This window comes from Rhyacophila brunnea, unplaced genomic scaffold (genome assembly GCF_057557595.1).
Source record: "Rhyacophila brunnea isolate RB1 unplaced genomic scaffold, BYU_Rbru_1.0 scaffold_15, whole genome shotgun sequence".
NCBI lineage: Eukaryota > Metazoa > Arthropoda > Insecta > Trichoptera > Rhyacophilidae > Rhyacophila > Rhyacophila brunnea.
In genome coordinates, this window is record NW_028232806.1 from 37,920,357 (window position 1) to 37,944,204 (window position 23,848).

The 23,848-nt window shown below is 32.2% G+C and overlaps 1 protein-coding gene across 1 annotated transcript in view; it reads left to right on the plus strand.

Moving 5' to 3' along the window:
• Window positions 1-477: 477 nt before the first annotated feature.
• Window positions 478-23,848, plus strand: part of nolo (ADAMTS-like no long nerve cord) — a 704,571-nt gene continuing 681,200 nt past the window's right edge. The window contains exon 1 of the mRNA XM_085942742.1: window positions 478-626. Coding sequence (XP_085798868.1) covers window positions 579-626 — 48 coding nt within the window. The 5' untranslated portion in view covers window positions 478-578. The remainder of the gene's footprint in view (window positions 627-23,848) is intronic.

Consider the following 23,848-nt stretch of genomic DNA (forward strand, 5'->3'; position numbering starts at 1 on the left):
CAAAAATATAGAATACTGAAATGTCATTTTGATTTCCATATTAACGCACGTATATCTTAATAATTTAGTTGCTAGGACCACCTCCTTAGCAACCAATAATAGTCTTTAATTTTTACAAATTTTTCTGAAATAACTTTCCATACAAAACAGAATTATCTGAAAATGAATTTAATTCTACTTAAATGTGGCTAAAAGTATTAAAAGAATGCATTGGCATTGTGTTCTGATATATTCTAAAAGTTTCAAATGTCTAGCTAGTCGGGAAGATTAAAAATCGATTGCAAGATTTGTACTGGATAAACAACCACCGGACAAACAAGAATACGAGCTAAGAAAAACGTGGTAATAATTTAAGAAATAAATAAATAATAATTGTATTAATATTCTGTTCTCTTTCTGTTACAGATGGAACCTACATCACTGAAACAAACCGAAAGCAAGGTTCTTAAAGTTATTTCGAATGAGAGATAGAAAGGAAAAAGTGTATATGGGTCCCGTTAATTGATTTTGAATGTTAAACTAAAGACAAGTGAAGTGAGTTGTTTAACTTGAAGTGTTATTTTAGATTTCGCAACAATATGGGGAAGTTTCTACATTCTCTTTGCTATCTCCAATATCTCCTACTGGTAAGTCCATTACTTTAATATTATTAAATAACATAAATAGGTATGTATAAGTGTCTATTTTAATTAATTTAATTAATAAATCATTTAATTAAATCAATTAATTATTATATTATTTAATACATTAAGAAATTGTTTAAGTAATTAAATTAACTAATAAATTAATTAATTAAATTACTTAAAAATAATAATAAGTAAATAAAAAAATCGGTGCGCGTACTTATGTACGCGCATTAGAAGTAATACTTCTTTGGCGTAACAAAACAAAAACAAAACTTGTGATTACCTAGATTCTTCGACTAGCTCTTAATTATCTTGTTAAATTACATACTCAAAAAAAGGGCCGCTTATTGGAGTGCCGTTGCTTTATTTATATACAATTTAACTTAATATTACTAAATTATATAATTAATTCTTGTTGTTTTTATTTTTAAAGTAACAACTGTCACTCTGACGTTTAATCGTTTGTTTAGTTTAGGAATTGCAAATGGCCGACAATAATAAATTCGTTGCCTACGCAACGGACAAATTCTACTATCAAACTTGCGACTGTGTACAGCTGACCGATTCGCAGCTAACTACTGTCGCGCACTTTCGTAACGTCTCAATGTCTCTCTCTACCAAACGCCCTAAAAGAAGTATAACTTCAATAAATTAAATTAATAAATTATTTAATTCTTATGAATCGAGTTAGTAATATGGGAACTTTGATTTAAATAACAAAGATGGTAAGTGAAATCGGTTGATTAGAGCCTTTACCCAGAAAGCAAAAGCCGCAACATTTCACAAGTACGTGCGATGCTATTAAAAGAACTTGAAATAGTTATTAAAATAATTTAAAAAAAATACACTTCATATTTAAAATAGTTTTGATGTTAATTTCTCAGAACATTTTTCAAAATACCATGTTTTTCCTAGTAGTATTTAGTTTGCAAAATTTATTATACGGTTGATCATTAAATTAAAGTAATAATAATTGTACTTATAAACTGTAAAACATTTCTTTCTTAATTCTATAAGAATTTATTAGTTACGTTACTGATTTGCAACATTTGAATGTTATTCAAAAACTCATTGCATGCTTTTATTGTAAATATTTTTATTCTTCTTTGACGATGAATGAAATAGAATTGTTAGGCTAATATTTTACCGTATGTACAGATGTAGTTTTCTAGATAAACGTTTTCATTTGCATACCCGCAGATATTTGACATTCCCCGTTCATCTGAACAATCTAAATTTGATTTACGAATTGAACCCGAAGATTCCTCGTGTTGATACGTCATGCTGTAGGTTCAATGAAAACATTAATTCAATTTGCGACATTGTACTAACTCAATATGTGAGAGATACATTTACCCATTCAACATCTAACAATGTTTGGCCTCGCGAAAATGTATTGAAACATTAAAATAATCCTGGCGATATCAAAGGATTAATCAGAGACTAATATTTACAACATGTAAATAGTCTAGCTATTAACACAATGCGGTTCATGATATTCCTTCTGCTTGTCAAATGTGATAGTAGATTTAATACACATTGACGTATAATCCTATGATGCAACTGGCGTGCCGAGATCTATTCCCGTTGGGGTTAAGTAACAAGTAATTTAATTTATTTACCGTACCTACCCACTTTCGAAGCAGATAGACTACTCGGCTTGTTTTCAATGTAATTTTATTGTTTTACATAAAATTGACCGTCGACAATAATCTTTTATTTCAGCGGATTTACAATCTAATAGCGCCTTACACGTGCATGGAATTACTGTCGGAAATAGTGCTTATTTTAATACTTTGGACGCTGAAGACGCACATGCGCGTATTTACCAGGCGGCCGATCGATGTAATTAACGTGCATTTTAAAGGTGCTGATTAAAAAATCATTATAATAGTCAGCAGCGAATGAGTTAAACTATCGTGGCAATACCTGTTTACACGTAAAAGTGCTGACTGTCTCTCCAATCTCATTCTTCAAGACTAAACGAGGCGCGATGTTGTCATTTTATAGTACTATCATTAAGCTCAAAATGAGTAGTTCGTTTTTTCACCGGCATGGTCGCAAAAATAATCTTACTAGCGCGTTGAATTCGGAACCTTCCAAACTTGTTTGATTCATGCACGCAATCTTGTCAACTGCAGGATAATACATGTTTCCCCATACATTTTCTTACTGTGCACAGTAAATCTATGCTCGTGTAAACGGGGTATAAAACATAACTCATAATTCATAAAAATTGCAATAAGCATATTAATTTTGCTTTGATGTATATCAAGCATTAGGTACTTATCTCGAAGTTATGAAATGTCAAAAATAGCGTTTGTTAAAAGAGCCGCAAGCTGCCATTATCAGGCAAAATATTTTCAACAAATTTGCAGACACGACTTTGCACGAAGTAGTATTGCTTGTTTGATTTAGAGCAATTGAGTTGCCTAGAGTCATAAGTCACATTCCAAAATTCGAGTCTTGAGATAATCGCAAAAAACCTCCAGAGCGCTGTTTTTTGTAATTAAAAGAAAGGTATTGAACTCATTTGAATATTAATGAGTGAATTAGTCGATTTATATTTTTTTTAACATATCTCTATATATATAAAAATCTCGTGTCACGATGTTTGTGGGCGAACTCCTCCGAAATGGCTTGACCGATTTTTATGATTTTTTTTATGTATATTTGTTAGGTATGAGAATAGGTCAACAAGTATATTTCATACCGCTAGGTGATTAGGGTATCTCTATCCAGATTTTTTTTTTTTATTTTTTTTTTATTTTTTTAATGTATTTTTTTTATTATTTGGCATAAAAAATACCTATAACCCCAAATTTTCACTCTCCTACCTCCACCCTCCCATTTTTTAATCGCGATATAATTATTTTTGTATGAACAAATTAAACCGTCGTTCGTATTTCAAACAGAACGAAATTATTTATGTTGTTGAATGAAAGATGGCACTACGTCCGAGAAGAATTCAAGAGAAGCGTCGCGTCATTTTGACATTTCATTCGGCATATCATAACGCAGTGCGTGCAAAATTTTGTACGATTTATTTTAATTTATCTATTTTTATGTGCGTGTATTACAGTGCACAATGCCAGCAAGACGCAAGGAGGGCCATTTGGGCCGTCGAACGAATAAAGCAACAAACATGCAAAATAGTAGAGCAGAAAGAACAGACGAACAAATCCAACAAGATATTAAAAACGTGCGTGTAAGCATGTCGCAATTGCGTGCATCTCAATCACAAGAGGCACGAGCTGAACGAAATCAACAACGACAATTGGAACGGAGTCAAGTACGCCGGTTCGTAGTTAACACACGCAGAGCAAATGACCGACAACGCCAACAAGTACATCGAACATTTACATCCGCTTCGTTCCTTCGTCTCGCATTCGAGTACGAGCCAGATATTGAATATTCCGCTCATCCGAAAGTGCTGATTGGTGCTATTGACAAAGAATGTCCCTATTGTCATGCGCTCAAATTCAAACATAAGTCAGCTGGGATGTGTTACGCATCATGAAAAGTGCAACTACCAGAAATTGAGATACCACCAGAACTATTGAACGGCTTGCTCATCGGCACGGTTCCAGATTCAAACCTGTTCCTGAAGTCCATTCGCACATTCAATTCATGCTTCCAAATGACTTCGTCCGGAGCAACAGAAATAGTTCACAATACTGCGGCAAATGGTCAACAATTCCATTCTACGTTCAAAATCAAAGGCCAAGTAGGTATACCACAAAGTAAGCTCATTGCTGCCAATGCCAAACGAACCACATACATTTTTACAAATCTACTTCATGGGCGCGGCGCGGCGGTGAGGACATCAATCATGTGAATGCACGTTGCGGCTACAATAGCCTCAATTCGCCTAATGCCAGGTGCATCGTCGGCAAACTGGACGCCCTATTGAATGAGCACAATGAATTATTGAAATTCTTCAAAGCACACATGCACGAATTGCAAAGTGACAATCACGCTATTGTCATCAATCCTGATAAAACACCAGCTGGAGAGCACGTACGTCGATTCAATGCGACTGTTGTTGACGACATTGCTGGAATCATGGTTAGCGACCGCACATCGACGCGAGAAATCGTGATTCGAAGAAGAAACAATAATCTGGAGTTCATCGCTGACACACACCGTTCATAGGACGCTCTCCAATATCCGCTAATTTTCTGGAAAGCACAAGACGGATATTGCATAAACATTAAACAAGGAGATCCTGTCACAGGTAATTCATTCATTATGAACATCATTACTCATTTTGAATTGAAAAAATGAATGGTTAATGTTTTTTTGTTTTATCGGCGGTCATCGTCTACAGCGCTCCATTCCTCTTTCTGTGATAGATCCCATCCCCACACACTTACGATACATTCGTTATTTTTTATTTAACAACCAAAATATTCACTATAAATAATTTATATGGCAGAACAACGTTTGCCGGGTCAGCTAGTATATTATAATACTCTTAAGGATGAAGACACACATCACAATATGATAAATAGATCTCCCTGATTGGTTAGTAAGGCCTTGATGATAGAAATCACATTATTCATTGAAAAATGTGAGTTATGACACTAACAGTCAACTTTGTCAACAATTTTCATATTATTTAAAGTTACTTTTGATAGCCAACAATTTTTCTTTATAAAGATTAATGCGTTTAGAATCACTTGGTATATTTAACTCAAAAATGACAAAATTGAAAAATGTGAGTTATGACTCTAGGCGACTCAATTGTAGAGTATCCAACACGCCAGGTGATTATTATTTAATAACTATTCTTTTAAAAGAGCAGACAACAACCACAATGACGTGGATATTATATTATATTACAATATGCTCCATTTGGAGTGAACATGATGATTTATCCTCAATTTAACAAGGATCATCGAGTATATTTATTTTTCACTTAGTATGTGTGGGTGTAATCAGATTCCTGTAATCCAGATCTCAATTATTATAATATTATTTATAAAATATTCATTTTCACGTAAAATCAGTCAGTATATTCATATAATATGATTTCGTAATGTTATGAGATAGCTGATCTGCAATTTATTTCATAAACATTTCAACATATTATTATTCCATAGTGCACCGGTCAATAAGTAGTGGGTGATAATTGAACGTAGTTATGCAGGATGTAGCCATTCCACAATAATGTCGAGCTGAGATTATAAATTATAAATAGTATTTTATTTCAAGAATATTTTTTGCGGCTTGGCTATTTTCAGCAGAACGTAGAGAAAATCTTCTCGCATCTGATCTATATCATTTCTCATTTTTCTATATTTACTATTTTCATACTATTTTTCATAACTATGTCCAATTATCGATTGTACATGTCATTCGATTAGAAATTCCCATTAGAAACACATCGTACCGAATTTTCATTATATTTATAATATAGTATCGATTGTACCCTTGTAATTATTGAAACAGTAACACCCACGGTGGCCGAGCGGCTTAAGCGTTGGACTATCACGCCGTGGGTCCCAGGTTCGAATCCTGGGTCTGGCAAGTACACATATTGTTTTTCAATTTGTGTGTGAGTCAGGGTATGGACCTAATAGGTTGAGCAAGTTGCTGACATCCATTTCTCTTAAAAAAATCTGTTAATACAAACCTCTACTCTGTGGAGGCCCATATGATCCTAGTAGGATTGGACATGGTCGGAAAAAAATACTCACCTCCTGTATCATCACAAACAACTACTACGTCTTCAATCTTCAACATCTATCTATCACCGATGTGAAATAGCTACATAATAATATATAACGGTGATAAAAATTAATTAAAAACTAAATTAAGCCTACGCCACTGTTGGAACGAGAAGAAAAGTAGATATTAACATTTATAAAAGCATGATTGTCTGAGCATATGAACGTTTATGGTGTGAATATTCAGTATTTGTTAACGTAGAGCATTCCGATGATATGTTTATAGCTCGAAACAGCTGGTATCATCTCATAATATCATTAAATCAATAAATTGTTTTGTTTAAAAATTATAATAGACTCTAATATTATATTTATAATATAATATACTCTAATATCTACATAAGCATACATACTGTCTTTTCGACTTTCTTGTTATACTGGTTGTTATTTTTTAATTAAGTTATTTTTATAATTTTGTATTAATTATGTATTATGGCATAAATAAATTAAACTTTACCGCGTAAACGCTAGTTTTATTAGGTAATAACAATGTAATTAGTATAATTTTATTATATATACCTATATGTATCTACTTATTTTAACTGAGTACAAAAAAACAATGGCAAATGAGAAAAATAACTATTTCTCGTAAAGTTTCAATAGAAAATAACCTCCACCTTAGTGTAAATTACCTACGTATGGCCATAGTAATATGTTTACAAATTTAATTTATGATTTTAATTCACACCTTCTAATAGCATATTTTTATTTAGATTATTTATGTAATTAGGTAAATTGCTAATTTGTTAAAACATTAATTAGGCATATTATTCTTCATAAGGTCAGCCTATAGTCTAAACCCTAAACACACCACAAGCTGCCAAAAAATGCGATATCTTGCGGTGGAATTTGGCTGGACCACAGCGATGACTGAGGTCGCCGCAAGTAAGTAAGCCGCTTTTTTGTTGCAAAGTGCGATACGTGTAGGCATTCTTCAGAGAATATCAGCGGTGCTGATCATTATTAAACAGTAATTATACTACTGTCACAGTTTAGGCTGTTTATTTACGAAAGGTTCTGAGAAGACAAACGTACGGCTGTAAAAATACACGATAATGTAAGATTTCTAAATCTAACTTTGCGAGTTTTTATTATGATGGATAGAGTATATCAAGCATAGAGTTTTTAAGTAATGTTTTAGTAATATTGTTATTAACATTACTATAACGTAGAATAATTGATATAGGTATAATCAAGGGTCGAAATGAACTGGAGCGCGCCGGAGCGCCGTTCCGGTTCATATAATTTTCAAGATTATCACTTTGTCTCGTGGAAATATTAATTTGACCGTTTGTGACCGTCTGAGCTAGATATGCCGTATAATAAAAAATCGAACACACTTATTTTTATAAAATACACATACAATTACATAACTATGTTAATATTTTCGTAACATTATCGAGCGCTCCGGATCGTAAGGTTTACCATTTCGAGCGCTAGGTTAAATAATATGTAAATACTAAAATAGTATTACAATATTGTAGGTAAAATGAAACATACTTTTATTTATTCAATATTTTGACGTAAATTACTGATATATTCGTAGATATGGCTTTTAAAAATAATTTTGAATATTTGATAATTGAACAAAATATGGAAAAAAATATTTGTTTACAATTACTTGACATGTCCCTCGGCGAGTTGACAACCGCTGGACAATTAATGCCATCATACAGTGGTACGCAAGGGGCACTAAATAATGTCCATATGAACGCTTTAAAATCCACTGGATAGACGAATTTATTTATAAAGCTCGGTGGATGCACGTGGTAGCAAATAGCTCAGGACAGAAAGAGTGGAGGAGACTAGTGGCGGCCTACATATATCAGTGGAACTACCCGGACTGATGATGATGGTGATAATTAGTGGTAATATAACACCTATATTTTAAAATATTAGACTTATGCTGTACAAAAAAATGACTCAAAGCCTTTTTATGCATCCTCTTAAGTAAACGCCTGTGTAAAATATTCCACGTCAGTTTATATCTTATAACAGAAATGATTTACTCACTTCTCAGGTAAGTCCTCACTAGCTATATTATAATTTTCGTTAGAGGAAGGAAACTAAATTCTAGAGTGGATAACAAATTGCATTAGCTATGGATTACTTAGGATGATAGGAATTAATAACCCGTGCTTCGCTCTCGAATTTGTGGAGGCTGTATTATGAAACAAACTTGGGGATAAATTAAGTGATAAGCCTTCGTGGATTAGAAATTTTAAAATATCAAGAACTTGCCTGCGTAAAGTGGTAGTTGGCTGTTTATTAATAATTGGATACTGTCAGATATAATTCTTCTTTAGGTGTCATCTTTTCTAAAAAATAATGGCACATTTTAGATAATTTCCAGAAAATACTCATTCAATAATATTTTTGTCTAAGTAGTGTAACCTTATGACTTACGGTTACTTTAAATATAAACAGCAGAAAGTTCTGGACTATAGATTTTACGAAATCAAATGACCGTTACATAGGGTTATATCATCATATGGTACATTATCAATGGTTTTGTTGACTCCACTTTCCATCAAGATTTACGCGAAACCAAACTTTGTACCATGTTAGTAGTAGTGATTCAAATTATGCACAAAACTCCTTTATTCGGCGCTCTTCTTTAAATTACAATACTTATGTCTTTCTCCACCGTTGATCCTTTTAAAAATACATCTGTTTCGTTTAAACGCGATCCAAAATTTTGTATAATGGATATTAATCAAATTTAAAATGTATGTATATATTAACGGACCACATGCTCAGCATAGGTCAAAATTGAGTTTTTATTGTATTTTCAAACCATGATCCTGGACATTCCTTAAACGTTATAGATAATCTATTTATATAATTTTGAAGCCTTATTATCTTATATATTTATTTTAAACATTTGATGACTGCATAAAGTATTTTTATTACATAAAATAGTATTCTTTTAAACCTCTCGCTCTAATGTTTTAGAATAAAGTCATATTTCGGTACATAACTGTGCAGTGGTGTTAAGATTTTTTATATTTAGTAATTTTTAAACGCATTTATAAAACCATTAGTATAATTTATGACGAGATAATTTTAGTAAAATATTTACGATAAAAAATTATATTGATAATCTCTGTGATCCCAAATTTGACTAGAATTAGGCATTTTATTATTCAAAAAATCGGCAAGATTTACACATTTGAAGATAATTTTAAAGATACTCAATATAAGTTATGTCTTTGAGCATTCAAGTGTGATAAACATCCTACGAATATTGATTGTTTTATAATAATTATTGACCGAAGAATAAGGTAGTGTTTTTTTGAAACACGCCATTTCTTTTGTCATTCTCCAGTGGTTAAGCTACAACATACGGCCGTAGCCATAAATTGACAAACTATAATTGAAGTAGGGAGTCAAATGATATTGTCGCGCGTGTTTGAACATGTACCGTTTAAAAACAAAATCGGTTATAAAAATAAATATAAAAGGTAATAAGGCTTCAAAATTATATAAATAGATTATCTACAACGTTTAAGGAATGTCCAAGATCATGGTTTGAAAATGCAATAAAAGCTCCATTTTGACCTACTCCGAGCATGTCCCCCCTTAAGTAATATAACTTATTTTTGTTCATAATTATTCCTCATTTTTCATATGTAATTTCTTTATATTTATGCTCTTCTTACTTTCTCAATGGAAACTTTGTTGCTTGCAATATACCTAATTTCACTATTCTTTTTTAAACATATTTTTGTATTCAAAATGTAACTATTTTTTCCTTAATAAATAAATAAATATTATTGTATGTACCTAATTAAATAATAACAATACCTTTATTTCGTATGTAAGTATTTTGTTACAAAATCCTACCAATTTTCTGTATCCTAGTATCGCAACTTTTCAGAAATCCCTTAAAAATATAGTTATTAAACGCATGAGATATAGAAAATAGAATGTAGACATTAATTATTATTATTAGTATCACGTACTTTATTAATGCATACGATTTCTTCTTAGACCGATTCTAAATATTCTGTACATTCAGCATTTATTAATTTATGTTATACCGTGATAAAATGAGATAACATTAAACTTTTAATTAATTAAAATCCTGGATGTTTATAGACGGCTCTTGTAGTGCAGTGCGTAAGGCGCTGGTCTTTTATCCGGGAGCTCCGGGTTCGATACCCGGTGAGGTCAAAATATATTAAATTTTACATAATCTAATATGTAAATTTCTCAAGCTTGAGAGTTTCGCCTATGTAATTGGGCTTCACGTCCTGTTGTGGTGCTAAACAAAGAAACAAATAAATAAACAAAATAGATCAGCCCAACATCAAAGCATTTATCTAAATGTTTCTGAGAGAATGTAGAGATTGAAGAGACATTTAATAATATTATGTAACCATTATGAATAACATGTATATTTGTTTTCGTTTTTATAATCACTTATCTTATATAAATGCAATAAAAAAGTATAAATGTACAGCTACGTAAGCCCCAGCTGAGACTTCGTAGGTTAATATAAAAATACTCTTTATTTTATTATAATAGGTATTTCATTCAATTAATTATTCAGAGTAATAATAACGTATGGCTTTACAATTTTGTAACTTAAACACTGACAGAGATGCCTGGAGAAACGTTGTGCAGTCGGCCATGGACCTGAACGGCCCCTAGCGCCAGTTTAATAATAATAATAATTATAAACACTCTTATTTAATACAAATGTGAATGCAAGCAATTAATTTTACAAAGGTAGTATAAATTTGGGCTATTTTTACTAATAAGTTTTTACATTCATAATTATATCATGTTTCATTTAAAAATCAAGAAACAATTCTTTATTAAAAAAAACAATGGCTGCCTCATGTAAAAAGCCTGTTTAATTAATACTTACACAATATTTTTAAATCATAGGTTTTAACTTCCTATATTTATTTTGTATTAAACATTGGCCGAATGGCCGAGCGGTTGTTCGTTAAGCTAATAATGTCGTGGGTCCCGGGTTCAAATCCCTGGCCTGGAAAATTCACGTGTTGTTTTTCAATATAATATGTTTTTATCCAAAGTATTGACCTAACAGGTTCAAGTAGCGTAAAAACAAAAATCTGTTAATACAACCTGAATTCCGTGAGGGCCCATAATAAAATTGAGGTCTACCATATTTCAATAAGGAAACAACTCAAAATTTCAAGTTGTTGAGATAATAATGCTATTTGATATATAATGGTTTTTTTTTCAAACTTCTGCAATAAAAGTGTCAAAAATTTCTTCAATATGTCATAACATCGAGTTTTTTTAGTTGTTTCCCTATTGAAATATGGTATCAATATTTTTACGTGTAATTCTGTTAATTTTAATGAAATCGAATGTAACAGAATATATTATTATTAATCATTTTTATTATTTGCATCTTTAAATAATAATAATATGAAATCGTGATATTTTAAAAGGAAAAATATTAAATTTAATATATTATTACTGTTTGCAATGAAATTGTATTATCGATTTTCTGTATATACACAATTTTCTATATACATAGCGTCTCTTCCTAATTGTGATTCAATGCATACATTTGTATCTTGTGCGCACATTTCTGATTGGATTTCTGTATTCGATGCGTATAATTTATAAGAAAATCCTTGAAGTTCAACGTTATCTGTACGTACATATTATAAAATATATGGAAAAATGTGACTCATACGAAAATCTATCAGAATCAAAACCAGCATACGCTCTGTGATTTGAAAGCTCGCTTAGTCAATTTTGATTTTTGAAATTGTCACGTCTCAGTTCGCTCTAGGAACGTACAATAGCGACGTACAGAAGAAGAATTTCTGAGATCTAGCAAAAGTTTACAGTTAAAACGTAGGTACAATGGGTTAAAGCTTCTCAAAGTGAGCTTTAAAGCTGTTTTGATAATAAATAATTATTTGAAAAAAACGTCACCACTACTATATTAACGAAGTACATTTATTCTTATTCTGTAAGTTTAATTAAATACATACATTGGGGTTTTAAATTATATGTATATTTCACTGTGCGAGGGGTGGTGGTAGGCTATTAAGATTCGATATAAACAGTGCATACTTTACTTTGTCAGTCATAATTATTTGTTTATATTGAACTAAGAATACAATTTGCAGATGGTGCTGGTTAGTTTTTTAAATTCAATTAAACCCTACTATTATAAAAACCAAACCATTATAAGTAGATACAAATTATTCTACTAACCATAAAATTAGTAGTTTTATGCAATTAAATCATATATAATTGACATTCTATAGATTAAAAAATATTATTTATGTATTTATGTATAGTTTTTTCAAACTTATTAAGCCTTAACTAATTAATATAAAAATCTAAAATTATGCCATTATTTTTTAACTTTTTTATACTGGCTTTTGACTTTGGACTAATTAGGTATGGATTAATTGAAATTTAAAACTAACAAACACTATATATTCTACACATAAAGAGTAAATATAATAATATTATTATATTAATTAAACTATTAATTCGTGGTCATATATATTTTTTATTATTGCGATTAAGCATGTCGCGTCAAAAATTATTTAAAACTTGTAGTCCTAACTGTCCGAGTAACGAATCCATTAAATAAATTTAATCTGTAGTGAACTGTAGCGTATCAGAATTCAGAAAGCTTCAAACAAATTCATTGAATGAAATTGTATGGCGTAGACGTTGCTTGAGAACCGTAGAAGCATCGTAGCACCAGCGGCGTAGATGGTTATATGTGCGTAGACGCCAACATCGTCCCGACTGGGTGGCGCCTCTCAACGACTGGCGAACTTTGGCTTGGATTGCAGGGATCTTCATTGTCATTTTAACTCTTCTGCACTCAATAAAATGATTCTTAAAATATATTTAATTCATTTCTATGCTTGACCTTTTACAAAAGACTTTTAACATATTTTTTATTGTTTATTTATTGAACTGATGATTTCGTGGTGGAGCAATATTATAATGCTTTTGAAACAGTGTTTTTTGTTTGTTAATTCTACGATATTTTTGTATTTTATGAATAATACATTGGATTTTAAGAATATAGCATTCGTTAGAAATATCATAGCGTCAGCTATAAATTAAAGTAAATAATGACTTGATCCCATTATATTAATTAAATTTGAAATGATAACGTCATATAGGAGACATAATTATAGGACGCGTAGTTAAATTGTTATCGTAATAAAATTATTGTTGTATAGTTGCTTAATTGGTAAGGAACATTGACCTGTGGGTCTATTCTATACTTATCGAACACTAAATTGATAAATAGTATCAAACTTAGGGTAGGTTTGTATCAAAATATTAGCACTTATTGTAACAATTACACGAAGCCGGTTTTTATTGTTGCAATAAGTGCGATATTTTAACAGCAGCAAGATAGGTGCTGTTAAAATATAGCACTTATTGCAACAATAAAAACCAACTTCGTGTAATTGTTACAATAAGTGCTAATATTTAGATACAAACCTACCCTAAGTTTGATAATATTTTTCACTTTATCACTTTAGCGGTCGATAAGCATAGAATAGACCCACTGGATTCTAGTGTTTTGTTTATTAATTGAACTAGCGTTTATGACTTAAGAGGTAAAACTCCATTATAATAGTTTTGAAATAAATTAATTTTTGTAAATTCTACTTTGAGTTATTTTGGGTTATAAACCCATCTTTGACTATTATAATTTCGTCCGACCGTTCCGAATATGGGTTTATAGCCCAAAACAGCTGTCAACGTAAATAACTCATTTAAAGTAGAATTAATAAAAATAACTTTGTTTCAAAACCTTTATTGTTTAGTTTATAATTTATTATTCAAAAAATGCCATTCTAGCGCCTCAGAAAAGCATAATATTTACATATAAAACGCCGTAATTAAAATTCTAATATCTGTCATCATTTTTGTATCGTTTTAACAAAAGTTTTGAACGCGCAACGGCGACAGTTGACGTCGCTATGTTCATTATAAAAATTGTTTTAGTTAACTAGTGTGACTCCATCTTTTGGCCACCTTCAGAAGGTCAACTCGCCATTAGCAGGGTTCGTTGGCTGGCAACCTTCACCCTCAGTATCCTCCGGTCACCTGCCATAATCCCTATCCACCTTTGCAACACGTAAAAAAATTCGGTGTGTGTACTTATGTAAGCGCGTTGGAAGTTATACTTCTATGGCGTAATAAAACAAAAACAAAACTTGTGATAACCTAGATTCTTCGACTAGCTCTTAATTAACTCGTTAAATTACACACTCATGAAAAAAGGACCACTCATTGGAACGCCATTGGCTTATTACTATACACTTTAACTTACATTACTAAATTATATAATTATTTATCGTTGTTTATATTTTTAAAGTAACAACTGCCACTATGACGTGTAATAGTTTGTTTACGTAAGGAATTGCAAATGACCGACAACAATAAATTCGCTGCCTAGGCAACGGAACAATTCTAAACTATAATATTATACTGTATAATCGTCACTATTGGAGTATCATACTGTTGCGTAATGGTAGTGCGTTCAGCTGATAACCGAACAATCGATGGTTCGAATCCAATCTGTGTAAAAAAATAAATTATGTGTTACATGTCACACGCCAAAAATAAACTCTGATTTGATTTTCCAAACGTGCTTAAAGAAGTATAACTTCAAAAGAACGATACATACTAACATAATGTATAGTCCCATTATCTCTAAAATTATATCTACTACACCCATAATATCGTTATTGAGAATTTCATGTCGATAATATTATTTAAAAAAGTTGTTTGGTGTACCAAATCGCTCCGAAATTGCAAATGAATGTATAGTTACCGTATTGGCATATTATGTCCTGAATTTCAAGTCTCTTGGTATACTTCTGGAAAATAGTCAAAAATTGATCATGATAAAAACTTAACAGAGAAAGATTTTTTAGTATATTTTAATTTTTCCTAATAAATATTTGGTGTAGCGAAACTTGGCTAAACGAGGCCTGGTGGCGTTAAAGAGAGCAACTATCTATCTTTTCAGTTTACTTCTCTAGTTTTGGCATCACGTGTTTATATATACGAGGGTGGGTCAATAATTCCTTAGAAAAAAGCATTAAAACAGTTTTTATTTTTGTATTTTTTTTTTATTTCTCAACATAATCTCCTTGGAGCCTCAATACACTTGGTTACACGTTTCTCAATTTTTTTTAAACCGTCAGAAAAATAAGTTTTCGGAAGGTCCTAAAAATAAGCATTTGTCCGATCGATGACTTCTTCATTTGAAAAAAAACGTTGTCCACTTAGCCATTTTTTTAAGTTTGGGAAAAGGAAAAAGTCACTGGGGGCTAAATCTGGCGAATACGGTGGGTGGTCGACCAATTCGAACTTCAATTCTTCAATTTTAGCCATTGATCGTAAACATGTGTGAACACGGGCATTGTCCTGATGAAAGAGGATTTTTTTCCTGTTTAAATGAGGCCGTTTTTCTTCAATTTTGTTTTTTAGCTGGTCCAATAAAGATGCATAATAATCCCCTGTTATTGTTTTTCCTTTTTCCAAATAGTCAACGAAAATAATTCCACGTGCATCCCAAAATACAGTAGCCATAACCTTACCAGGTGATTTTACGGTTTTCGCCTTCTTTGGACATGGTTCGCCTTTCGCAATCCACTGCTTTGACTGTTCTTTCGTCTCGGGAGTATAGTGGTGTATCCATGTTTCATCTACAGTCACAAAGCGACGAAAAAATTCATCCGGATTGCGTTGCATGAGCGACAACAGGGCTTTAGAGGCCACCACCCTATTGCGTTTATTGTCGACTGTGAGCAAACGCGGCACCCATCTTGCAGAAATTTTTTTCATGCCCAATTTGTCATGTAAAATAGAAATGACGCTACCTTTTGAGATCCCTGTAACCTCAATTATCTCACTCAACTTTAATCTTCGGTCACTTAACACCATATCGTGGATTTTATTGATCATTTCTGGTGTAGTCACCTCTACAGGACGTCCTGAGCGTGGTTCATCCTTTGTTGATGTACGACCACGTTTAAATTCATTTAACCAGTTATAAATAGTTGCAAGTGAAGGAGCAGATGTGCCGTGAACTAAATCCAACTCATTTTTTATTTCCTTTGCTGTTAACCCTTTTATATTAAAATGTTTAATAACAGCTCTAAACTCAATTTTCTCCATTTTCCATTTTTCCATTTTCCTTTGTACGAGAATGTACGAGAAACACACAACAACCCGACCAATCTGATTGAAACTTCGCAGCATACTGAATCGGTAGTGCCGCTGCATGAAAACAAACCGCTTACAGTACTAGTCGCGCCACCTGTCGGCTTTTCTAAGGACTTATTGACCCACCCTCTACATTTTTCTACAATTTATTTCAACATTTTGCGTAGTACCAGAATTTTGTATTGCGTCATTTATTTTAATATACAAAAATTATGCTGAAAAATATATTTTTAGCAAAAGTTAAAAAAATAGTATCTTAAATTAAATTAAATTGTTGGGGTCACTCGGTGTGTGTGGTGTTCGATGTGTAGGTAGAGGATGATGATAATGACGGAATTCTACGATGTAGCGGGGTGAGATTTATTAGCAGCGTATCGGTACAATAGTATATATTATACATGATAGTTACTAGCTAAGTACTCTGATTTGAGTGACATTGAGATAAATTGTTCTTCGTTATTTATACAATAAAAATTAACACATTAACATTACACTTCTGTTACATAATCATATTGAACTAAATATAGTCAGCGTTTTAAATTGAGTAGCGAAAAGAAATATTATTTGTTAATACAGTTGTAAGAAAATACTATGAGAAATGTTTATTCAGCTCATACACCGTAATCGTATAGTGCTGTGATATGATGTAATAATACACCGTCTCTTATTTCGCCTAATCAACTTGCTGGTCTAGCTGAGTTGTTTACTGGAAATGGATTGGGAATATTTTACTGCAAAGTAATTTGATATTTTTATAAACAATAGATATCTGATCGCTTATTATTCTGCAGCTACAAAATTAAAAACTAGAAAGAAAGAATTATTTTAGCTGAGAGAATTTAGATCATTTTACATAATACCTCAGAATTATGCCTAATTATGAAGCCATTTAACCAAAAAAATTAGCTTCATCACTGAAGATAATTTTTCCATTAAATAATGGTGTTTCAGGTTGCTCTTAAGCCTACTCAGCAAAAATTCGACGTTCCAAATGGTCATTCGGTTTATGTTCTTGTGTTACCTCTATTTTGTATACCTTAAAATGCTTATTATATGGATTGCCATAAAAAAGGTCCAATTTCTTGAAAACGGCGTGTACTTATTGTTCTGGATTTTCATCCACACTCAGATTCACAACATCGTTTTTTTCAGCAGAACGTTTGCGTTTTGGCTTTTGGGATTTTTAACATCACAGAAATTATCATTTGACTCGAATTTTCTAATTAAATTATAAATAGTAAATTTGTTCTGTAGGTCCATTATTTTGAGCATCTATTCTACACACAAAACTACTATCGGCAACTATCGAGGATAGTTTTTCATATGTTTTTATGGAATTATTATAATTGTTACAATAAATTAGCCGTCTAAATAGTCAAAACTATCTATCTCACTCTAAAATTTAGCACACCCAAGAGAGGTGCTGTTAAAACATAGCACTTCATCATCATCATCATCAGTCTGAATCTATCCACTGCTGGATGAAGGTCTGTTCAAGCTGCTTCCACTTCTCTCGGTCATGTACATGCGTTGCCACGTACTTCCATAGAACTTTATCATTTCATCGATCCAGCGGCCTCTAGGTCTACCTTGCGGACGTTTTGTACTTCTTGGATACCACTAGATGACTAGATTGGTCTAACGATTGTCTCTTCTTCGAGCTATGTGTCCAGCCCATTTCCATTTAAGGCTTTTAATAAACTCCATTACATCGTAAACCCTTGTCTGCTTCCTTATCCACTCATTCCTCTTTTTATCCTTTCGCGTTATGCCCAACATGCACCTCTCCATACCACGTTGTGCTACTCTAAGTTTCTGGATCTCTCTTTTACTTAGGGTCCATGTTTCACACGCATATGTGATCACGGGAAGCACACACTGGTTGAACATTTTGCGCTTTAGGCACAGTGGAAGGTCACTTTTGAAGATATTATTCAGGCGGCCAAAGGCACTTCAGCTCTAGCTTTACTCTTTCATCAAATATACATCCATCTATAGACAGTTGTTGTCCCAGATAGATGTCGCTTTTCACCTGTTCGAGCTGAGTGCCATTTACGATGATCTCTTTTTGGCCCGCAAATCAGTTTCGTCTTTGTTACATTTATATTCAAACCTACGTTGTTGCTTACTTCAGCGAGTTCCTGCATTCTGCTTTGGAGGTCTTCTGAGTCTTGCGAGAAAATTACTATGCCATCGGCAAAGCGCAGGATGCATTTATGGGGATCCCTTTGTCATTCCAGTCAAGTTGCCTGTATAAGTCTTCAAGGGTAGCTTAGTAGTAACATAGCACTTAATGTAACAATTACAACTAAATAATTGTAGTTATTAGAATAAGTTCTAATACTTAGTTATAAAACTACCCTCGATAGCTGCCATATTTGCTGATATTTTGTATTGGATATATGCATTGTAGTACTAATTTGAACACCTTTACTGGCAATCTTGCCAGATATGTTGAATACGTCCCAAAATGGCGGGAATTTTGAATAAATAAAATAAAATTTGTTCTATTTAAGTCAACCAATTATTTACATTAATTATGTAGTGCAAAATTATTGGATTCAACGTAAAGACACCTTCTCATCTAATAAGCGATTGATCCAGGCTGATGATGATGTTGACTTTATATTAGTAAATTATCTCAATGCTTTATACGATCGGATAAAATGGCTTTTATGAGCCAAGTCTCGGAAACAAACGGCAAAGAATATAATTTATATTGCTCGCAATGATATGATTCAACTTTGCTTATAACAACTTTATCACTCAATTGTCATTTGGGTGCTTACAATCTCGAATTTGAAATAATGCTGTCGAAAACAGCTCTAACAGCGTAACAAGGGTTGTAGATATTAATTCTTCCTACAGGAGACACAATTGCAGGAAAAAATCCTTTATATTATCTAGATTATGGATTTAATGAAAAAAAGAACTTTTTATATACCACGTTTTTAAATTTTTTGTTGAATCATATAAACTTGACAATTCTATGTATTAATAATTTAGGACACATAAGTTAATTGTCAACAAATCATTTTTTTGCTATTTTGCAACAAACAAACAAATATAGAATACTGCAATGTCATTTTGATTTCCACAGTAACGCACGTATATATTAATAATTTAGTTGCTAGGACCACCACCTTAGCAACCAATAATAGTGGATTGGATTACGGATTTCTTCCGAAATAACTTTTCATACAAAACAGAATTAACTGAAAATGAATTCAAATCTACTTAAAGATGGCTAAAAATATTAAAAGAATGCATTGGCATCGTGTTCTTATAATATATTCTAAAAGTTTCAAATGTCTAGCTAGTCGGGAAGTTAGTTAAAAATCGATTGCAAAGTTTGTACCGGACAAATAATAATATGAGCTAAGAAAAACGTTGTAAAATAACCCAATTTATATAAATTATGATTGTCGTTGTTGTACCTAATTACGTAAGGTATGAAAGGAATAACAATAAAAAAATGTTTTCCTTGGATTAAGATATATAATAACATGAAAACACTTCTGAGAATTATATAACCGCTAGATACCACACTAAGCGGGATTCGAACATGCCCCATGGATGTGCGCCCATGTACACTAACCACTGTGCCATATGTATCCTATCTAATTGCGACAAAGTTATCTAATGATTTTTACAAAACTCTCTGAAGCACTTTATAAATTTCATTACTTGGCAATCGGGTTTTGTGTTTTAAATCAAAGTATTAAATTACCATAATAAATAATTACGAACCGGTGTTTACTAATTAGTAATTACTAACCATATTTTATAATGTACCTGCACTTGCTAATAGTTGAGTAAACGATTTATTTTATTGATTTAATAATTCACGAGATTTAAGAATGAATTGAACGTACATAATTTTAAAATCCTTCTGAGATATAGGTATATCTCAGAAAAAAATATGACACCCAGCAGGTTCGAACTTGCGCCTTTCAGAACTGGCACCCATCTGCCTGACTCCATTATTTAGTTTTTATAATGTACTTAGACTTGCTTTACTTGTTTTAAAATTATGTATATTCAGTACACATATAATGTTACGTTCTCAAATCTTGTGTCTTAAGCGCGAAATATATTATTATGGTGCATGTCGTGTACTATCACGTGACGTCACAGTAAGCTGCCGTAACAGGAAAAAAGTACGCAGTTTCTCTTGGTGTTTAAATTGTTATCAGACTGATGCTCACATCCCGTAGCACATTTTAAACCTTTAAACGAACATTATCAGTTTTTGTCAGTCAAAAGCTGCCGAAATCACCAGAACAACAATGAGGTCACCTCACGATATACTGCACTGCAACTACACCTGCATGACTCAGTGAACGTTTTTTTTTATCATTTTCTATATGTTTACACATTTTCGAATCATGTCAAAATCGCGAGTTCTGTGTTTTTTGCTTTCGGCAATATGTATTTTCTATAATAATGTTGTCTTTTATCTATGGTCTGCGGGTTGGGTTCTGTTCAAAATATTATTGAATTTACAGAGACTCATTACAAGGTTACTCCGTCATTGAATTTACAGAGATCGTGTTCATTCAAAATATTCTGCAAAAATGACGAAACCATTGACTAAATTTGTTGTCGTGACACCGTGACATGCATCTGAATATAATCACAACTTTATTCGTTGAATAAAAGAAACAGTTTATGAAAGTAAGAATAGCATCATTATTATTTAGTGGTTAACCCATGTTTAATTAAATTATTATTTTTTTGTAGTTTATGTTGCGGATAATAATTGCTAATGACAACGTTGGTAACCCTGACGATGACGACCCAAACAATCTGTGAAGTCTCTTGAAAAGTTTTCACTGAATAACAGTTATTTGTTTTCCAAATGAATTTCTAGACGATTGCGAAAATGATGTAACTAGATTCGTTTCAACGTTTTTACGTAACGTGGAAATGATTTTTCGCATAAATTATACTTTGTTATTCCTCATTTTTTCGTCAATATTTTTCATTCAAACCTTCAAAGTTTTTTATTCGATTTCCATTTTAAGCCACGTGCCTTTAGCCTTGTTTAGCCATTAGGTGGTGAGCAATTTTATTTCTCTGGCTTCTCACATTGACATTGATGGAATATTAAAAGCTATTCATCCAAAAACAACTACGTTCATGCAATCATGCAATTCAATAAATAATTTTTTTCTATTGTCTACTTTGTCAAGTTCTTTTCATAATTGGATATATGATTTTCTTTTTATTGCACTTTTTCTTCTATTTTATTTTACCTCGTTTTTCTTAGCTCGTATTCTTGTTTGTCCGGTGGTTGTTTATCCAGTACAAATCTTGCAATCGATTTTTAACTATCTTCCCGACTAGCTAGACATTTGAAACTTTTAGAATATATCAGAACACGGTTCCAATGCATTCTTTTAATACGTTTAGCCATCTTTAAGTAGAATTTAATTAATTTTCAGTTAATTCTGTTTTGTATGAAAAGTAATTTCGACACCATTATTGGTTGCTAGAGGTCTGGGGTCCAAGCAACAAAATTATTAATATACGTGCGTTACTATGGAAATCAATATGACATTTCACTATTATGTCTATCAAGTACATTTTTTTTTGATCGTTAGAGCTAGTCAAGTCAAGTTTATATGATTCAACAGAAAATTCAAAAACGTGGTATATAAAAAGTTCTTTTTATCTTGTAATTATTTTTAATATAACAGTACATAATATTTCCTAATCTTATAAATTAACATTTAATGACCACGTAACATAATATGTGAGTAGCATAAAAGAGTATTTTAGTAAACGTCAGTGTGTTCAAATTAAGAATAAAGACATATTTGCTACATTCGTGATATCCGTGGTTATAGCACTTTTTCAAATAGCTATTCTGTCAACGCACGCATCATAATATATGTATATTTTTTATAAAATTTAACATATTATAGTCAAATAATATTCGGTGCATTATTCAATGGAGTTTTTAATTGTTTTGCAATATATTGCGTTCCGTATTTGTCTTGATATACATATTATTATTATTATATGACAGTTTTATGTCAAACTTGGTTATTAAGAGGAAGATGGGACCGACTAAATTTGCTCGTTATAAGCGTTACTCGTAATATAATATTTTTCGTGCCACAAATCTGAAAACCATCGTGAATATTCCCGAAACAAACATTTTTTTTTTGACCATGTCCGATCCTAATATGATCATATGGGCCTACAGAGTAGAGGTTTTGTGTTAACAGATTTTGTTTTTTACGAGAAATGGATATCAGCCACTTGCTCAACCTATTAGGTCCATACCCTGACTCACACAAATTGAAAAACAATATGTGTACTTGCGAGACCCAAGATTCGAACCTGGGACCCACGGCGTTATATTCAAACGCTTTAGCCGCGCGGCCACCGTGGGTGTAAACAAGCATGGCATTCATAAACTACTAAACATGTTGTTTATTGTAATGAAGTGCTGAGCCGCCGGCACTGGTAGGTACCTACTGACTTCACAAAACTTGGATTTTTTACATGAAGTTTCAACCATATGCGTGGATACTTTTTCAATGTTGTCGGCAAAAACACCAATTAGGTACATATCCACTTAACTAGTGTCATAAACGTAATCCGATTCCGGCGGTATCGGTCTAGTTAACTGCCCGGTCGCATTTTATTGCTTAGGGTCGAAAATGTTGTTTTTAGACGATCGACACATTAACAGTTTTGCTCGGTATACCCGATAAGTAGCTCGATATAAAAGTGAATAAATGTATGGAGAAAATCATAAACTAAAATTTCAACGAATGTTTCTTCATTACATCCGAGATCTCGCTATTTCCGTGATCGTAATAACCAAGTTCGACTGTATTCCTAACATCATCATCATCATCGTCCAAATAATAATAACAATAATCTAACAACCCGTCATATTATAAAATACTCTGTAAAGTTAAAAAAAATCGTAGTTTATTTTGATAATTTTCTTACAGTAATTTTCAAAATTCGTGATATTGACAGCTGATTGTAATTTTTAACTAAATAAGCCACGTGGTATCATTAATTAATTATTTTGATTTATTATGTATTTTGAGACATGTCTCAAAGACAAAAGTGATGAGGAACTGTTTTTCGGACCCTGCGATTATCTGTATTTTTGGCACCCAACTCGAGCAAGTCAGCAGCTACATCTATCTCGGACAGCAGGTGTCCATAGACGGAAGCATGCACGATGAAATTGCTCGAAGAACAAAGCTGGGATGGAGTGCTTTCGGACGTCTGAATAGTATC